This window comes from Drosophila rhopaloa, unplaced genomic scaffold (assembly GCF_018152115.1).
Source record: "Drosophila rhopaloa isolate 14029-0021.01 unplaced genomic scaffold, ASM1815211v1 contig_2, whole genome shotgun sequence".
In the NCBI taxonomy this organism is placed as follows: domain Eukaryota; kingdom Metazoa; phylum Arthropoda; class Insecta; order Diptera; family Drosophilidae; genus Drosophila; species Drosophila rhopaloa.
The window spans coordinates 24,668,939-24,685,529 of NW_025335083.1; the positions used below are offsets into that span (position 1 = coordinate 24,668,939).

The 16,591-nt window shown below is 41.8% G+C and overlaps 4 protein-coding genes across 4 annotated transcripts; 3 read left to right on the forward strand and 1 right to left on the reverse strand.

Annotated features, from left to right (window-relative positions):
• Nucleotides 1-26: 26 nt before the first annotated feature.
• Nucleotides 27-2,973, reverse strand: LOC108047221 (ATP-dependent DNA helicase PIF1). The gene is made up of 2 exons (XM_017127321.2): nucleotides 1,916-2,973; nucleotides 27-1,654 (listed from the first exon to the last, which is right to left on the reverse strand). The coding sequence occupies exons 1-2, from the start codon at nucleotides 2,858-2,860 to the stop codon at nucleotides 605-607; spliced, it is 1,995 nt and encodes a 664-aa protein (XP_016982810.1). The 5' UTR covers nucleotides 2,861-2,973; the 3' UTR covers nucleotides 27-604.
• Nucleotides 2,974-3,211: 238 nt separating this feature from the next.
• LOC108047190 (putative polypeptide N-acetylgalactosaminyltransferase 10) lies at nucleotides 3,212-5,733 on the forward strand. The gene is made up of 4 exons (XM_017127286.2): nucleotides 3,212-3,712; nucleotides 3,766-4,108; nucleotides 4,163-4,585; nucleotides 4,956-5,733. Exons 1-4 carry the CDS (start codon nucleotides 3,258-3,260, stop codon nucleotides 5,622-5,624), a joined length of 1,890 nt encoding a protein of 629 aa, XP_016982775.1. The 5' UTR covers nucleotides 3,212-3,257; the 3' UTR covers nucleotides 5,625-5,733.
• Nucleotides 5,734-6,099: 366 nt separating this feature from the next.
• Nucleotides 6,100-9,250, forward strand: LOC108047251 (N-acetylgalactosaminyltransferase 4). Its single transcript, XM_017127360.2, has 4 exons — nucleotides 6,100-6,688; nucleotides 6,862-7,204; nucleotides 7,442-7,870; nucleotides 8,182-9,250. The coding sequence occupies exons 1-4, from the start codon at nucleotides 6,141-6,143 to the stop codon at nucleotides 8,842-8,844; spliced, it is 1,983 nt and encodes a 660-aa protein (XP_016982849.1). The 5' UTR covers nucleotides 6,100-6,140; the 3' UTR covers nucleotides 8,845-9,250.
• A 4,372-nt stretch (nucleotides 9,251-13,622) lies between these two features.
• Nucleotides 13,623-15,077, forward strand: LOC108047256 (eukaryotic translation initiation factor 4E-binding protein). The gene is made up of 2 exons (XM_017127366.2): nucleotides 13,623-13,961; nucleotides 14,620-15,077. The coding sequence occupies exons 1-2, from the start codon at nucleotides 13,817-13,819 to the stop codon at nucleotides 14,826-14,828; spliced, it is 354 nt and encodes a 117-aa protein (XP_016982855.1). The 5' UTR covers nucleotides 13,623-13,816; the 3' UTR covers nucleotides 14,829-15,077.
• The last annotated feature ends 1,514 nt before the right edge of the window (nucleotides 15,078-16,591 follow it).

Genomic DNA, 16,591 nt, shown 5'->3' on the forward strand with positions numbered 1-16,591 from the left:
ATTTTTTCATTTAAAAACCTTAAAAGTGGATTTTATAAATTTATTTTGCAGTTGTAAACAATTATTTTTTTCCATATTGATTAAAACGATTGCCTCGCTACAATTAAATAGTTTTCAATTTTTATTTATTTTAAGTGTATAATAATTTTAATTTTTTTTAAAGTCATTCTTCAGATAAAAGGTATCCAAATGGTTCTAAAATAGCCTATTAATTAATTTAAAATATGATTTCATATCAGTATCCACTTTGACAGTCTAAGGAAACTTACAAGCTATTAGAAAAAATCCTCAATAGAGAAACAGTCGTGAAGGTTTTTAAAGTAGGTCCTTAGTAAAATTCATAAATCAGTTTGGGTTCAAGCACTGCAGGATCTTCACAATATTTCTTAACCGGATAATTTTGTGAAAAGCGGCAGTTACCAAGAATACAATTTTTTGTTTTTTTAAAAAAAGAAATACCTGGTCGAACCAAATTTGGTTATTCCTTAAAAAAAGAAAAAATTACACTTTCCATATTGAAACTAGATGCACAATATTAGTTAACTATGAAATGCGCTATCGTTTATACTATAATTCAATTAGCTATATAACCTAATTTCTGAGCTCAGCTAATCGAGACTAGCGGTTTGTTCATGAGACTCTTTTTGAGCTTGGCCAGAGCGCTATTTCCGACCTTGCCGTCTCCTGGCTTCTTGTCCTTATTTTTGGGACCCAAGGGAATCATAGTTGTGTCCATTAACTTACGTCGGAATCCCTTGTAGAATTGCAGCACCTGAGGATTGGCCCACACTTGTTTGGCATCGAAGTCCAGGATTCGGATGGATTGGAGGGACTTAGCTCGGGATAAGGCCACGTAGGCCTGCCCAGCCTCAAATACTTTTGACAGGGACATCTCCACGCAGTCGAGAGTTAAGCCTTGGCTTTTGTGTATTGAAAACGCCCAGGCTAACTTTAATGGAACCTGACGACGCGTGATGATGCCTCCAGTGGCTGTTTTAATGATCCACTTCTCGTGCTTACAAATATATTCCTGGTTGTTTTTGAATCTTACAACCGGCAGATCCTTATCCATTCGTACAACCACGCCTCGGGCTCCATTAACCAGACCAGTGGATATGTTTATGTTCTTGAGCAGCATTACTTGGGCATTTACCTTTAGGTATAGTTGGGAGGGAGCCTGAATCTGTTGGTCCAGAGTCTTGGTCATGCCGGCGTCCGAATCTTCTGCCTTGAATAAAATCTTGCTCCCCTCTAGGTTTTCCAACTTCGACTCGTTAATAGAGTTAGCATCGTTGGTGTGGGAGCAAAGTTGGGTCGCCAGAATTCCATTTCCCTCAATTTTTTGCTTAGAAGTGGCAGCCAGACGACTGGTTATGGAATCATTCACATGACCGATTCGCAGATGATTTAGGATCTTTACGAACTCCGGATCCGACTGACGATGTACTTGCTTCAGTTCGTACACACACTGGATGCAGGTCTCCCAGGCGCTGGACTGGAAACAAAATCGCTGCTGCGGCGTGGCATTGGGCGCTGCTCCGAAATCTGCTTTTATAACTGGTGGAAGTTGCAGAAAGTCGCCGCACAGAATGAGCTGGATGCCGCCAAAAGGACGATCATTGCGACGAATGTGACGGGCGACGGCTTCGATTTTCTGGGGAAAGATGGAATAGATAAAATTAAGTGACTGTATTTTCACCGAGGATGATGTTTGTTTAGTGTAATTACTGGGATTGATTGATCTAAGAAATTTATTTTCCTTCAAAAATCAATCCCATTGGATTATTACTAGGCATTTTTATTTATGTTATGTACACTTGCTAGCCTAATAATATTATATTTGAGGGAAATTATTGGACTAAGTATGGTTCAATTGTATTTAATAGAGTGTGTTATGCAGAAAGACAAGTGGTACCTCAAAGAACTGCCCGTCCACCATGGAGATCTCATCAATGATCAGCCGCTTGCACGTTCGCCAGGTCTGGGCGCTCACCCGTCGAGAAGCCAGATCCAGGCACCTCTGCATGGTGGCGTCTCCCCCGCCGATTCCCGCGAAGGCATGCAAAGTGGTGCCGCCGATCAGGCAAGCTGCCACGCCCGTGGAGGCCGTGGCCACAGTTCCATCGGGCGGCAGGGCAGAGATGATCCTACGGAGTAGAAAACTCTTCCCCGTGCCCGCCGAGCCGGTGAAGAATACATTTTTGCCCGAGGTGCAGGCACGAAGCACCTCCATTTGCTCCTCACTCAGTCTCAGGGACTCGTCGCTGGCCGCTTGATACAGTTTCTTGGCCGCAGGCAGGCTGCCCCTGTCCCTTTCCTCCTTGAGCTCCTCGAATCGTCGCTTTTTGGCTCCCTGGGGCGAGGGCGTGGTCACCGATCCCTTGCTCAGCAAGCCCGCCTTTTTGCGCGCCAAAATCATCTCGGCCGTTGTGACCGGGGAGATGTCTTCGAAGCTGCTGGGTTTCCCGGACATCAGATGCTCCCGCAGTTTCTTCTGCACGGCAGCATCGTCCGGCTGACATCCTTCCGCGTTGCCGTTCATTTTAATGAAGATCGTGCGCAGGAAGAACATCAAAGTGCCCGGCGGAGCATTGGACAAAAAGAGGGTGCAGCTCTCCGCTTTGAAATTGAAGGTGGCCTTGCCCTCGGACATGAACTTCTTGTGCACCATGAGATCCTTGAGTTTGAACTTGAGCGGCTTCAGTTTTTCCGGCGTCACCTCCACAAACAATTCCCGCAGATCGTTCCGCACCAAGCGCAAAGTGGCCGTCTTGTAGGCCAGCTTTCGACCCGTAATGCCCACGGAATTGGTCCACTGCATGTTCACCGCACAGGTGAGCACTGCGTCGTTGAGGTCCATGTCTGTTTCACCTTGGCTTTAGTCAGTTTTAATTAAAATTTAAACGTAAAGTGAATCAAACTCTTCCCCATGCGTTTGCTTTGCTCGCCGATTGGCTTATCGATATCAGCGTGAAAATTATCGATAATTAGCGGGTGGCTGTGTGACCGCCGTTCGATCATTGGAAGAAAGCGTACAATGTTTGGAAGATACCAAATAGCAAAGTTTCATTCCAGGATCAGCAGTGACTCAAACCGGAAGCAGGATTTTATTTATACTTAAAATATCCCATTAATTATTATTCAAAGATTCATTTCTAAGTAGGCTTAGAAAACAACTTTTTTATATAACTCCCAGCTTAAAATTACTTTCCTAACAACTAGATAGCTGAAAAAAACACTAAAAAGCAAAGATAACTATGAATTTAGATTTAAGATTGATTGTGCGGCTCCTGCTTGCCATTCTACTGGGCTCTTTGATATCCACGGTTTTAATGGGCACTCAAATGCACAGAAGAATTATGGAATCTATGGTAAACAAAATCAACCAAAAGGTTACCCGTTTCGAAACAGAGATCCCAAAAAGACAGCTCCCACTAACTTTATCCCAAAATGAATTGGATATTTTCAAAACCCAGCGCAATGTAAACTTTCGCTTGCCACATCAGACAGCTGTCAAGGATTGGCACGATCATGTGGTCATCAAGGCGGATAAATCCAGGATCGGATTGGGTGAGCAAGGAAGGCCTGCCGAAATACCAAACACCAATGAAAAGGAAGAGACGGTTGAACTCTACGAAATTCATGGTTTTAATGCCCAGCTTTCCGACCACATTTCATTAAGTAGATCCTTGCCGGATATTAGACCTTTGAGGTGAGTTCTTAGTTAAATTGAGTTACCAACTTAACAACTCGAATAAATCACAGTTGCTGGAATCGCAAATATCTAGAGAGGTTGCCCAATGTGACTGTAATCATCGCTTTTCACAACGAACACCTCAGTGTGCTTTTACGATCCATAACGAGCATTATAAATCGCTCACCTCCCGAGTTACTCAAGCAGGTTGTTCTAGTGGACGATGGTAGTAATTTCTCGGACTTGGGACAAAAACTAGATGACTTTGTGACAATTAACTTTCCCAGTATAGTCGAAATACTGAGACTTACAGAGCGACGTGGTTTGATTAAAGCGCGGATGGAGGCAGCCAAAATAGCCAGCTGCCAAGTTCTGGTCTTCCTGGATTCCCACATAGAAGTCAATAATAATTGGGTAAATACGGCCCAAAAACATAATACTCATTAATGAGTTATTTTACTTTTTTAGCTACCTCCCTTGCTGGAACCAATAGTAATTAATCGGAGTATTGTCACTGGTCCCATTTTGGATATAATCTGGCACAAAACATTTGCGTACACGAAGTATAATTCGCTCACCCGTTCCGGTTTTAATTGGTGGCTTCAGATTCAGAGGCTACCGGTTTTCCCCGAAGATCAAGGATTCGGGTCCACGCCGTACCGAACTGCGTTGCTTGTGGGCGTGATGGCCATCGACAGGGATTACTTCTGGAATCTGGGGGGATACGATGAAGAGCTGGACATCTGGGGCGGCGAGCAGTTTGAGATGAGCTTTAAGGTGTGGATGTGTGGCGGCATGATGCTATATGTTCCCTGCTCCCGAGTGGGCCACATAAACAGAGGTCCCATGAGCCCGAAGCCGAACCCAAGGAGTTACAATTTTCTAGCCACAGTGAGTTTGTTATCCCCATTTAATGGTACCTTTTGAGGTATTCTCTGTTAAATACCAGCAGTCTTATTTTAATCTGCTGCATTATCTATAATATAATATATAATGATTCGAATACTTAGATTCGGAATATCCATATAAATATTTTTAATTTAACCGATTTTAAAATATTTAAATTTTCTATAATAACTCATTAATTGGCATTCTGGAAATTGCGTATACGCAATATTTAACCCTGTGAAAATTAAGTATACGAGATGATTACCAAAAAGCTTCATACAAATATTATGAAAATCATTATGTAGAAGTAATCAAATTGAATTAAGAATTACCTTTTAATAAAATAAATATATAACATGAATATTTTCAATAGAACTACAAGCGCGTGGCTGAAGTCTGGATGGATGAGTACAGGAAATACGTATACGACAGGAACCCCGAGCTCTATGAGAAGATTCAGGTGGGATTGCTTTCCGGTAGGAAGTCCTTGAGAAGAGCTTTGCAGTGCAAGTCCTTTGCCTGGTACATGGACGCAGTGGCTCAGGACTTCCTGAACAAGTTTCCAACTGTGGATGTAAATCCAATGGCGGTGATCTCGGGGCCCATTGAAAGTGTGGCCTATCCCGGATTCTGCGTGGACTCCCTAGATCGAAAGCACAAACGACCGGTGGTTCTCTCTCGCTGCATGGGAAATAGAACGAAGTCCGGTGAATATCAGCAGTGGCACCTAACAAAGGACCAGGAGATTCGGCTGATGGACGGTGGCGATTGCCTGGAAACCCAAGGCATCAAGTCAAAATCCGTGTGGCTTTTTCACTGTCACGAAAACGGAGGAAATCAGTACTGGTTCTACAACCGCCGCCATCGGTGGATCCAACAGGGCCAGATGTGGATATGGTGCCTCGAAGCCCATTTGCCGAATGGTCAAGAGGTTGGCAAGGTGCTGTCCAACAATGCCTGCCACAAAAACAATCCCAAGCAGCAGTGGAAGTTTGGAGAAATCGCTGTCCATGATCCGCAAACGCAATACCGAGGAGCCTAATTAAAACCATGGAATTAACTTATACAATATCAACAGAAGAATTATTTAAATTCATACTATTAATTATATCAAATATCAAATAGGATAATTTCGATTAAAATATTAAAAAGAATTTTCAAATTCAAATAATTATTTTAAAAAGTGTGTGCACCCTTTTCGAATCTAACCTTTAGTTCCGGAAACATCCGAACAGGAGCCGCCACCGTGACGCGCGCTCCGCTAATTTGAATTCGCATGCGGTATTGTTCAGTTTGTTATTGTTCTTTTCAGCCAACTTTTGCTTAGGTAAGAGCGGTATCTTCGCTTTACACGTCAGCCGGCAGCCGAGCTGCCTGTCTGCCACTGATTGATAGTGGAGAAGTGTGTTATTTGGCCAGCCAAAAATGGATCTTTGTTCGCCGCCTTATCACCGAGATTCCCGCCCTCGAGTTGCGAGGTTACCAATTACACTAATGAACCGCATTTTCTGCCAGGTGTCACCAGGCAGCCAGGTAGCTGCTCCTCCGCTGGATCGCCATGCCAGCAGTCAGTGCTTTGGAGTTCCACCTGCAAGACGTCCAGATGGCCATGAAGAGAAGATACGTGAAGCGCCTGGTGCGCAAGGTGATCCTTCTCCTGGTTGGCATCGCCTGCGTTTCCCTGGTCACCAGTTGGATAGTTGAGCGGCGGATGAGACAGACCGATGCAGATTCGGCGGAAAAACTCGACCCGAATGGGGATCCCGTGACCCCCTTTTTCAGGGCCGCCAATGTGCAACCCACTCGGAAGGCTCCACGACCTCCGTATCAGGATCGCAATTCTGTGAGAGAACTGCCCAAAAGCGACAAGCTTGTGGGTTTCCGGTTGCCGGAACCGGAAGGAGAGCGCAAGGACTGGCACGACTACGCGGCCATGGAGGCGGAAAAGAGGAGAATCGGTTTGGGTGAGCACGGAGTGGCAGCGCACATCGAAAACCCGGATGAAAAGGAGCTGGAGGCGGAGATGTCCTATATGAACGGATTCAATGGCCTCCTGTCGGACCGAATATCCATCAACCGATCTGTGCCGGATGTCAGACTTGAAGCGTGAGTGTATCTCCCAAATCTTAAAAATTAATCTATTAAAAAAATTGCAATACATAATTTCAGAGCCAAAAAAATAGTAATTAAAAATTTAACATCAAATTCCCCTTTCTTAACTTATAAAAAATGTAATTTCATAATTTAATTTGTTATTCGGTTTTATTTTATCCTTACAGTTGCAAAACCCGGAAGTATCTGGCAAAGCTTCCCAACATCAGTGTGATTTTCATATTCTTCAACGAGCACTTTAACACCTTGCTGCGATCCATCTATAGTGTGATAAATCGCACTCCACCGGAATTGCTCAAGCAAATTGTTCTCGTGGATGATGGCAGCGAGTGGGAAGTGTTGAAACACCCATTGGATGACTACGTGGAGCAGCACTTTCCCCATCTGGTGACAATAGTGCGATATCCGGAGAGGCGAGGTCTAATCGGAGCGAGGATAGCAGGAGCCAAAGTGGCGATCGGGGAAGTTATGGTCTTCTTCGACTCCCACATCGAAGTTAACCATAATTGGGTAAAAGTGATAAAGATATATATTCCCAAACATTTATTATAAGGAATTTTGATCTACATTTGCACTTCATATCATTTCATCTCAATGATCTTTACTGCTTTTTATATAGTTATAAAAGAAGATCAAATGTAGATTCATTTTAGGCCAGAATTTTGTATATGTTTTATGTTTATTTTGATATGATAAATATTGACCAACATTATTATTATTTTACATTCTAAACTCTGCCCTTTTTAGCTTCCCCCTCTGATCGAACCCATTGCCATTAACCCCAAGATCTCCACTTGCCCCATTGTGGATATTATTGCGCATACTGATTTCGAATATAAAGGTGGATATCAGGAAGGTTCTCGTGGGGGATTCGACTGGAAAATGCTGTACAAGCAACTGCCTGTTTTGCCCGAGGACTCTGTGGACAAGTCCATGCCCTTCAGGAGTCCCGTGATGATGGGCGGCCTGTTTGCCATCAACACGGACTTCTTCTGGGATCTGGGTGGCTATGACGATCAGCTGGACATCTGGGGTGGGGAGCAGTACGAGCTGAGCTTCAAGATCTGGATGTGCGGAGGCATGCTGCTGGATGTGCCCTGCTCCAGGGTGGCGCACATCTTCCGAGGACCCATGAAACCAAGAGGCAATCCCAGGGGGCACAACTTTGTTGCCAAGGTCAGAATAATATATATTTTATTTATTTTAAGGTGCATGTTTCTTATTCGTTGTTTTTAGTTTTATTTTTTTTATACTAAACAAAACAATTTTTTCATTTTTATTTTTTACCCAAAAACATGATTTATTATTTATTTATAAACTTAAGCCACAGGTAGAATTTTCTGATTCATTAACTAAAATTTAAATTTGAAACGCAACACTCAACGTGTTTAACTAATTTATAATATTTACAGACATTTTTATGGGTTACTTATTTTACTGAAATATTTTGGAAAATATTTTTTAAAAACGCTTAACATATTTTTTAGAACCACAAGCGCGTGGCGGAGGTTTGGATGGATGAGTACAAGCAATATGTGTACTCCCGCGATCCGACGACCTACGACAACCTGGATCCGGGCAACCTGACCCGCCAGCACGGGATTAGGGAGCGGCTGAAGTGCAAGAGCTTCCACTGGTTCATGACCGAGGTGGCCCCCGATTTCCTGCTCAAGTTCCCGCCGGTGGAGCCGCCGTCCTACGCCTCTGGCGCCATCCAGAGCGTGGAGTTCCCGATCTACTGCCTGGACAATATGGGCCAGGGCACCGACAAGGCGGTGGGAATGTTCAGCTGTGCGGACAACAAGACCCATCCGCAACCCAACCAGTTCTGGGAGCTGGGGCCCCATCGAGATCTGCGGATGAGGGACTCCGACTCGGTGTGCCTGGATGCCCACGAGGCGCCGCCAAATGCCACCGTCTGGCTGTGGAGCTGCCACAGTCAGGGTGGCAACCAGTTCTGGTACTACGATCGCAATAGGCAGTGGCTGGTTCATTCCCGCAATGGCGATCGCTGCATGGAGGGATTCGTGGAGAACGGCGTTGCCAAGGTGGTGACCAATATGTGCAGCCAGGACAATCCACGACAGCGCTGGCAGTTCGGATTCGTGAACAACACCATGATGGACAAGTTCTACGAGGGATTGGTGTAGTCATCTTCCGAGTGAACCAAACCACACCCATTTAAACAAACCACAGCCACATGTCGATCAGCTAAGTTCGGGGACCTCCATCGTCACGGGTTTAGTTCATTGATCGTTGTGAAGGTTTCAGAAAAAGTTCGCCAAGTAAATTCCATTTTTCCATTAATTCTTGCCCCATGCATTATTGATATATAGCTGCGGAAAGTGAAAGATCTGGACGACCAGATCGCAATCACAGCGAAGATTCTTTCTGATTGCAAGCCACAGATTCTGCTCTTTATTCGCTGTATATACACTACTATATGTAGGTATTATGGTTTCGATGAGATCTTTAGTAACATTTTGAAGTTTAGAATTTCTTTATAAAGTATTGTACGCATTTTCTCAATGACAATAAAATTAATTAAAAGGGTAACGTTCTTATATTATATTAAAAAAGTTGTTTAAATATACAAAAGGCACGCTTGTTTACATGTGAATTTTTAACAATATTAAAAGGTAAATATTATAGTAGAACAGTTAGCTTAACCCTTGCAAACACGTAAAAGCATTCTTTAAATTTAAACAAGAAATGAAAGCTAACTTCGGGCGGAGCCGAAGTTGATATACCCTTGCAGAATACTCTGTAAATTATATTCTCCAAAATTATTCATATGATGCATTCTTAATACTCATAAAAAATCCCAACTTCCTAACTTTAAAAACACCAAAGTTATGGCATTTCCAATCGTTCAGTTATATGGCAGCTATAGGATATAGTCGGCCGATCCTTATGAAATTTGGTAGGTCGGATTGATTGGATTGAAATAAAACCCATAGAAAATCCAAACTTCCTAACTTAACAAACACCAAAGTTATGGCATTTCCGATTAATCAGTTATATGGCGGCTATAGGATATAGTCGGCCGATCCTTATGAAATTTGGTAGGTCAGATTGATTGGCCAAATATAAGACCCATAGAAAATCCCAACTTCCTAACTTTACAAACACCAAAGTAATGGCATTTCCGATCAATCAGTTATATGGCAGCTATAGGATATAGTCGGCCGATCCTTATGAAATTTGGTAGGTCAGATTGATTGGCCAAATATAAGACCCATAGAAAATCCCAACTTCCTAACTTTACAAACACCAAAGTAATGGCATTTCCGATCAATCAGTTATATGGCAGCTATAGGATATAGTCGGCCGATCCTGGCCGTTCCGACTTATATACTGCGTGCAAAGGAAAGAAGGGTGTGTGCAAAGTTTCAATTCGATATCTTTAAAACTGAGAGACTAGTTTGCGTAGAAACAGACAGACGGACAGACGGACAGACAGACGGACAGACGGACAGACGGACATGGCTATATCAACTCAGGAGGTGATCCTGATCAAGAATATATATACTTTATAGGGTCGGAGATGTCTCCTTCACTGCGTTGCACACTTTTGACCAAAATTATAATACCCTCTGCAAGGGTATAAAAAGAGATACAACTCTCTAGTATTCCTATTCTTTTGATTAATATTTTCGACTGTCGAAAACCTTATCAGAGGGGCTGTTGAACTTTCTACAAGGGGGAAAGAGGAGTCGCTAGAGGTAGCAGACCCCAGATAGACTAGGAAAGACCTCACCCCTCCCCGAACCCAAACATATTGTTTAGCTGATGTAATTTAAGACGCAAATTACGCGGTTGTTCCAGGAGAGGACGAAGATCGAAGATCCCTGGATGCCAGCAGGCAATGACTTAGCGTCAAGCAGTCTCGATCTGGGTTGGCTTTATCCTTATCTATGCAGTCGGACGGTTCATTATCTTCGAGACAAAAGCACATGCTAATTTATAAACAGCGTGTTGTTGTTTTGGTTATTTCCTCTCAATTTTTTTTCTCAGCGTTTTCATGTCTTTTGTGCACAAACAAATGATTTGATTTTTTGGCCAACGCGACGACGACGGCGCTTCTCATTCGAATTCACAGAATGTGGGTCATCGACGTCAACGGAGATGCGGTTTGTGATGGATGCTGATCTCGTTTGCGTCTAAAAATTCACTTTTTTAAGGCAGTTTGGGTGTTATGTGATTTTTGTAGTACCTAAAATAAATGCACTAAAGGATATACCCGTTTGTTTACGGTTTTAAAACTATTTCTTCGGTTTTTTGCGATATTTTCTTGGAAACTATTTATTACTGAATACCAATAGAGTGATTTCCATCTTAAGTATCAAAGAAGACTAGAGAATTTGTTACCGCTAAGACATTATCTTACACTCTTTTAATTATTTATAAATTATAATAAACAAGAAAGTTTAATGACTTAATAAGATGCCATATTTTGCTTTATCAAATGTTTTAAATTTTATGAATTTTTGAAATAGTTCAAGAACTTGTCAACTTATTTCTATAAACAATATTTTGGCTTTCTTGTATTCGAAACTTTAAATTAACATTGTAACAATTCAAAATAAAGAATCTAATATTTTTTTGAGTACATTTTTTCAGATTGTTCTCCAAAAAATATACACAATTCGTTTTTGAAAGAGCATCCACATTTTGTTAGTCCCCATCTCCTTAACGACATTTTCATTTGTTTACGTTTTTTCTTGATATTCGCTCGAGTCGAAAAATAAAAACAAGTTGATTTCGTCTAGCGCTCATTCACAACTATCTCAGACTCGTTTAGAAATAGATCCCCGAAGGTATTGACCCACGCAAGCGGATGGTGCAATTTCATCAGCCACCCCGAAAACAGATTTCTTCCGAATTGTAGCATAGTATGGTATATGGTTTATGGTATACCTGTCCCCCGGCGGATTGAAGGAACACCCCTGAGCGCTCTGAGAACCGGCTAAGAATTTCTCAAGACGCATTTTCCCTCGGCTGCAACGCAATAGGAAAACCTCCTGCCGTCTCTTTCGCTGCGGCTATATGTGTCTCTCTCTCTGCGCAGGTACATATCTCCGATGAAACCGAAAGCGAAATCCGAACTGGTTCTTTGAGGGTTGATAAGCCCTAATGGAAGAGCCGGTCGTACGGTCTCTCACCTAAACTAAAAAACAAACATATCTGCCGGCACGTAGGGCGGTTTTTATGCTGTGGACTACGTGCAAGATGACACGGCATAGTGCTCTTCATTTCTAGGTTCTAGCTCCCTTGTTTACCGTTTGCCTTTTTGGGGGTCAGTCGGTCCCATCCATTGTTTGTAATTGATGGATGTGGGTCAGGCTTTCCCAGCGTAATCTGGTGATTTTCCTACCCCAAAAAAAAAACCGTTCAAGGTCTGAAGAGTTTTCCCCCCATGCTAACCCATAAATATTAGCACGCTTAAGTGCTGACCTTGTGCAGATTCATAGGTGGGCGCCACCTCTTGTCCCACATCGCGATCGTTAAACATAGATCAACACACGTGGCAACCTTACGTTAACCCCACATCTCGCGGAATGGCCCGTGGCCAAAAACCGAATTACGTCGAATCGTGGACATCGACGCAAGCAAAAGTTCCTTTAGCACTATTTACATGCGTCCAACGATTAAAAATCGTCAACATCGCCTCCGCACGGCGAAATCCGCTCGTGCCGCTACTTAGAAACACCATGTCTCTGCTGCGATCGATGGGGAATATTATTTTTTCTAAACCTCAAAGAACTCGGGAACTAATGGGGGCTTAGGTTCCGATTTTGGTATGTGGGTTTCTTTTATGGAAATAAAACATTGGTAAAAAAATGGACTCAATTATATACATTATTGTATATAATATCTAAAAAATCAGAACTAGCAAAAGTGGTTAGTGGTCTTTTCTGCTTAATGGTACTTATGCTTCTTGAATAATTAAGGGGAAATATGTTTGTCCACAAAGTTTTTGGTTAAGTCCATACGAAGCATATTTTTCCCCATATTAACATGTACAAAATGTTTTGCTTAAAGCGAAGTAATTAAAAACAGCAAGCTTACGTCTTTACTAAGTTCTGTAAACTTTGTATCTTTTCCTGTTTATAGTTTTTAAATAGTTCGATTTAGGTTAGACTGGAAATAAATTGTTTCCGCATTTAAAAAAACATAAATACTGAGTATCTTCTAGCCAAAAACCTCCTTTACCAAATAACACTTTTTATTGATATGCTCTCTGAGTATGAACATGCATAGGAATACATTGAGAACCTACGTCAAAGTTTGTAGGCGACGTGTCGCTACGCTAATTAATTGTATTTCGTGACAACGAGTGCAAATTAGAAGACCCATGGAGCGCAGACAGTACTTCCCGAATTTCTTTGAAACACCTTTTGCCACCCATTGATAACATCCCACTTCCACCTGAGTCATCTCATTTCCCCAGCAAGATTGATAATAGACGTTTTTGAGAAAAGAATGCGATTGCCGTTTAGTATTGCTGGCTAACTTGTTTACCAATAATATTACCGTGCATTAAACAATAACAAATGGCTAAAGATAAACAAGAGCCCAAGGCGAGAAGCCCCTCAAGATAGCCCCCCCTCACATGCCCCTTATCTCTGGAAATGTCTGGGTTGTGCAGCGGTCTCCCCTGCAACAAAAATAAAAACAATGGGCGGGTTATTAGAATAAGGCAATGACAACAACAAGAACCTCCCGGTTTGTCATAAACTACGCAGAAAATACACCCAGATAAAAACAAAAACATCAGCCGACCAAGCAAAATAATAATCAGGCGAGTGAGAGCAAGAGAGTGGGTGAGTGTGAGAGTGGAGCAGTGGGAGAGTGGCGGATTGGGAGAGAGCATAGGTGCGCGAGAGCGCAAGAGTCGGATGGGGGTATAAATAGAGCCCGCTTCGTAATACCGCCAGCAATCGCTTAGCGAACAGCCAACGGTCATCGTCTAGTAGCCATCTAGTAACTTCACAGCTGATAGGAAATACAAACAACGCAGTTTGTGTAAACAATCGAATTGTCGCAGCCATATCGAGTGTGCTTACAAGTCCAGCGGAAAGTTTCCAAAACCACTACAAAACAAAACTATCAATAAAGATGTCTGCTTCACCGACCGCCCGTCAAGCCATCACCCAGGCTCTGCCCATGATCACCAGGAAGATCGTGATCTCGGACCCCATCCACATGCCCGAGGTCTACTCCTCGACCCCCGGCGGCACCCTCTACTCCACCACCCCCGGAGGTAAGTTTCAGGCAGAGCAAATTGGGATTACCTATCACAGTTTACATAAGTCATTAATAGAATTTGAATAATTGAAAACCAATTAAATTAATATGATAAAGACCATTTCAAATTTAAAATGTAAATTTATTCATTACAAGTGCGTTTATACTTGTTAATTAAATTAGCCACAATCTCAAGCAGAATCCAAACCAAACATCTAATCATAATTCCCTTACCAAATTCCAATAATAAGAAGCACTTTTTCCTAAACAAAACAAAAACCCATTCTCAGAAGAACAAAAACCAAACAATTAATATTCCACCTTAAACTAAACAAGCTAGTTAGGCCACTAAATTATTTGTTGTGATGGAACAGCTCTAGAATATATGAAGGCCTTTCCTTCTTTGTGCAAATTTTATGAAACCTTTATGCAAATTTATTTTTAAATACCCAACTCACCTTTTTTGTTTGGCTGATGAAACCTGGTCATCCCACTGAATCAGTCGGCTTGATGACAATCCAGAGCACATGTGCTCGGGGTTCGTGACTCAGTATCAGCTCGAAAGAAATGTTTACGCAGCTGTCTTATCAGTGGGGAACTTTGAATGCCTTTGAATACCTGATGCAACACAGACACCCTGACTAATCAACACCTCCACTTTTGCATTTTTCCAGGCACCAAGCTGATCTACGAGCGGGCCTTCATGAAGAATCTGCGGGGCTCTCCCTTGAGCCAGACTCCTCCGTCCAATGTTCCCAGTTGTCTGCTGAGGGGCACTCCCCGCACCCCATTCCGCAAATGTGTGCCCGTGCCCACGGAACTGGTCAAGTCGACCAAATCCCTGAAGATCGAGGACCAGGAACAGTTCCAACTGGATCTGTAGGGGATCTGTCTCAGGCACCAGACACCCACCAAGCAGCAACTGCCAAAACCATTTAGTTCTTAGATAAACCCACTAAAACCCGATCTTATAAGCTTAGTATGCATTGTTTTAGCCATATCCATTAACTAGATGCTAAGTTCTTAGTTCTTCCACTTTGTTTTGTTCTTTCGGTCATATTGACTTTGTAACTTGTAAAACTGTAGACGTTAAGTAAAAAGCAATAAAAAAATACACATTATTTAAAAAGAACCTATCTGTTGGTCTGTAAGGGGATTGAAATAATCAACGTCTGCTATTAATTACTGTTTATGTTTGAGAAGTACATGTGCGAATCCGCAATTACTTTCTTTATCAGCGAATGAACCTTGGGAGGCGCGCCACGCGTTTGATAGAACACTTTCCACTTCACCTTGAGTCAGTTTCGGTTTAATATTATTTCTGGCAGTTTGTTGAACTGTTTGAAATACATATTGCCAAAAGGGGGGTTTTGGGGTGAGGAATTAACATAAATATGGTGCTGGAAATACCGGCCGGCTTTTTAGTTAGCCAGTCAGTGGCCCCAGCAGCGCGTGTCCCAGTTATCGAAAGAATATATCTATGAGGTGTATACATACATACAACCCAAACAAAAGATCAACAACGCGTTTGTGTATATATGTATATCTTAAAAACCGGCAAACAAGCCCAACAAAAAATAGATCTTTAAAAACTGCGCAGTTAGGCAAAGACTGCCCGTTGCTTCCCATGCCTCCCTTTTCCCCATTTCACATACACAAGTATTATGCCGAGCACATGTTCAGATAGACCGATCCCTACATCAGAAACAACTACTGATCCCGGCACGTTCCAGCCCCATTTGCATACTGCGCATGAATAATTACTTAATGGCAAACAGGCGCTGGCGAAGTGTTTGCTCGGTAGAGATTTAGCAACGCAGTGCAAAAATTCGACCATACGAGATAGTGCAAATAGTTCTGTGTGATCTACAGATGTTTACAGAGTTATAAATATAAAGCAATCAATTTAATTCATTAAGTAAACTACGCAAGCAAGTCAAAACAAATAGTTTGTAATTAATTCTGAATAGAATAAACCATGAACAAATGAAGTTACGCATTAGTGTTAGGTATTTGCATCTTTCTAATACTGAATAAATATAATTTTAAATATGCTTCCATTAAAATAAGTACAAAATTGCTTGTCCAAACAAGAGAATATATTAACTGGAAATTAAAAAATTCAATTAAACTTAAAATTTTCATTTAGTAAAAAGGTGTTTAAAATTTCGCGCCATCTTTTTGTAGTATTTTCACTTTTTGTTACTTTTACCATGAATGTATAAATAATATAGTATACTTTTAGGTAACAACAGCAATCATTTGTAGTTTCAGAAGTGCTCGCTTTTAAGATCGTTCGTTATATTGTGATCTATTCTGAGTTGGACGCCCGCTGCACTTTTATGCCCATAACTTTTCTTACAGAAATCTGATTTTAAAATGGCATACCTCTAAATGATTCTGGTTTAATTCTCTAAAAATCTGTGTACCTAACTTTTTTTTGTTTTTTGGGTCGATTTTTCGTCATTTTTACAGTGTTACCACTTTCCAAATTTTTGAAAAATGGCCTTGCAGAAAAGTGACCTAAAACCTGCACTTCTAAGCCCATAACTTTTCTTGCAGACATCCGATTCCAAAGTGGCTCACATCTAAATGATCGTGGTTTAATTCTCTAAAAAACTGTATACTTCGTTTGGTTTGTAATTT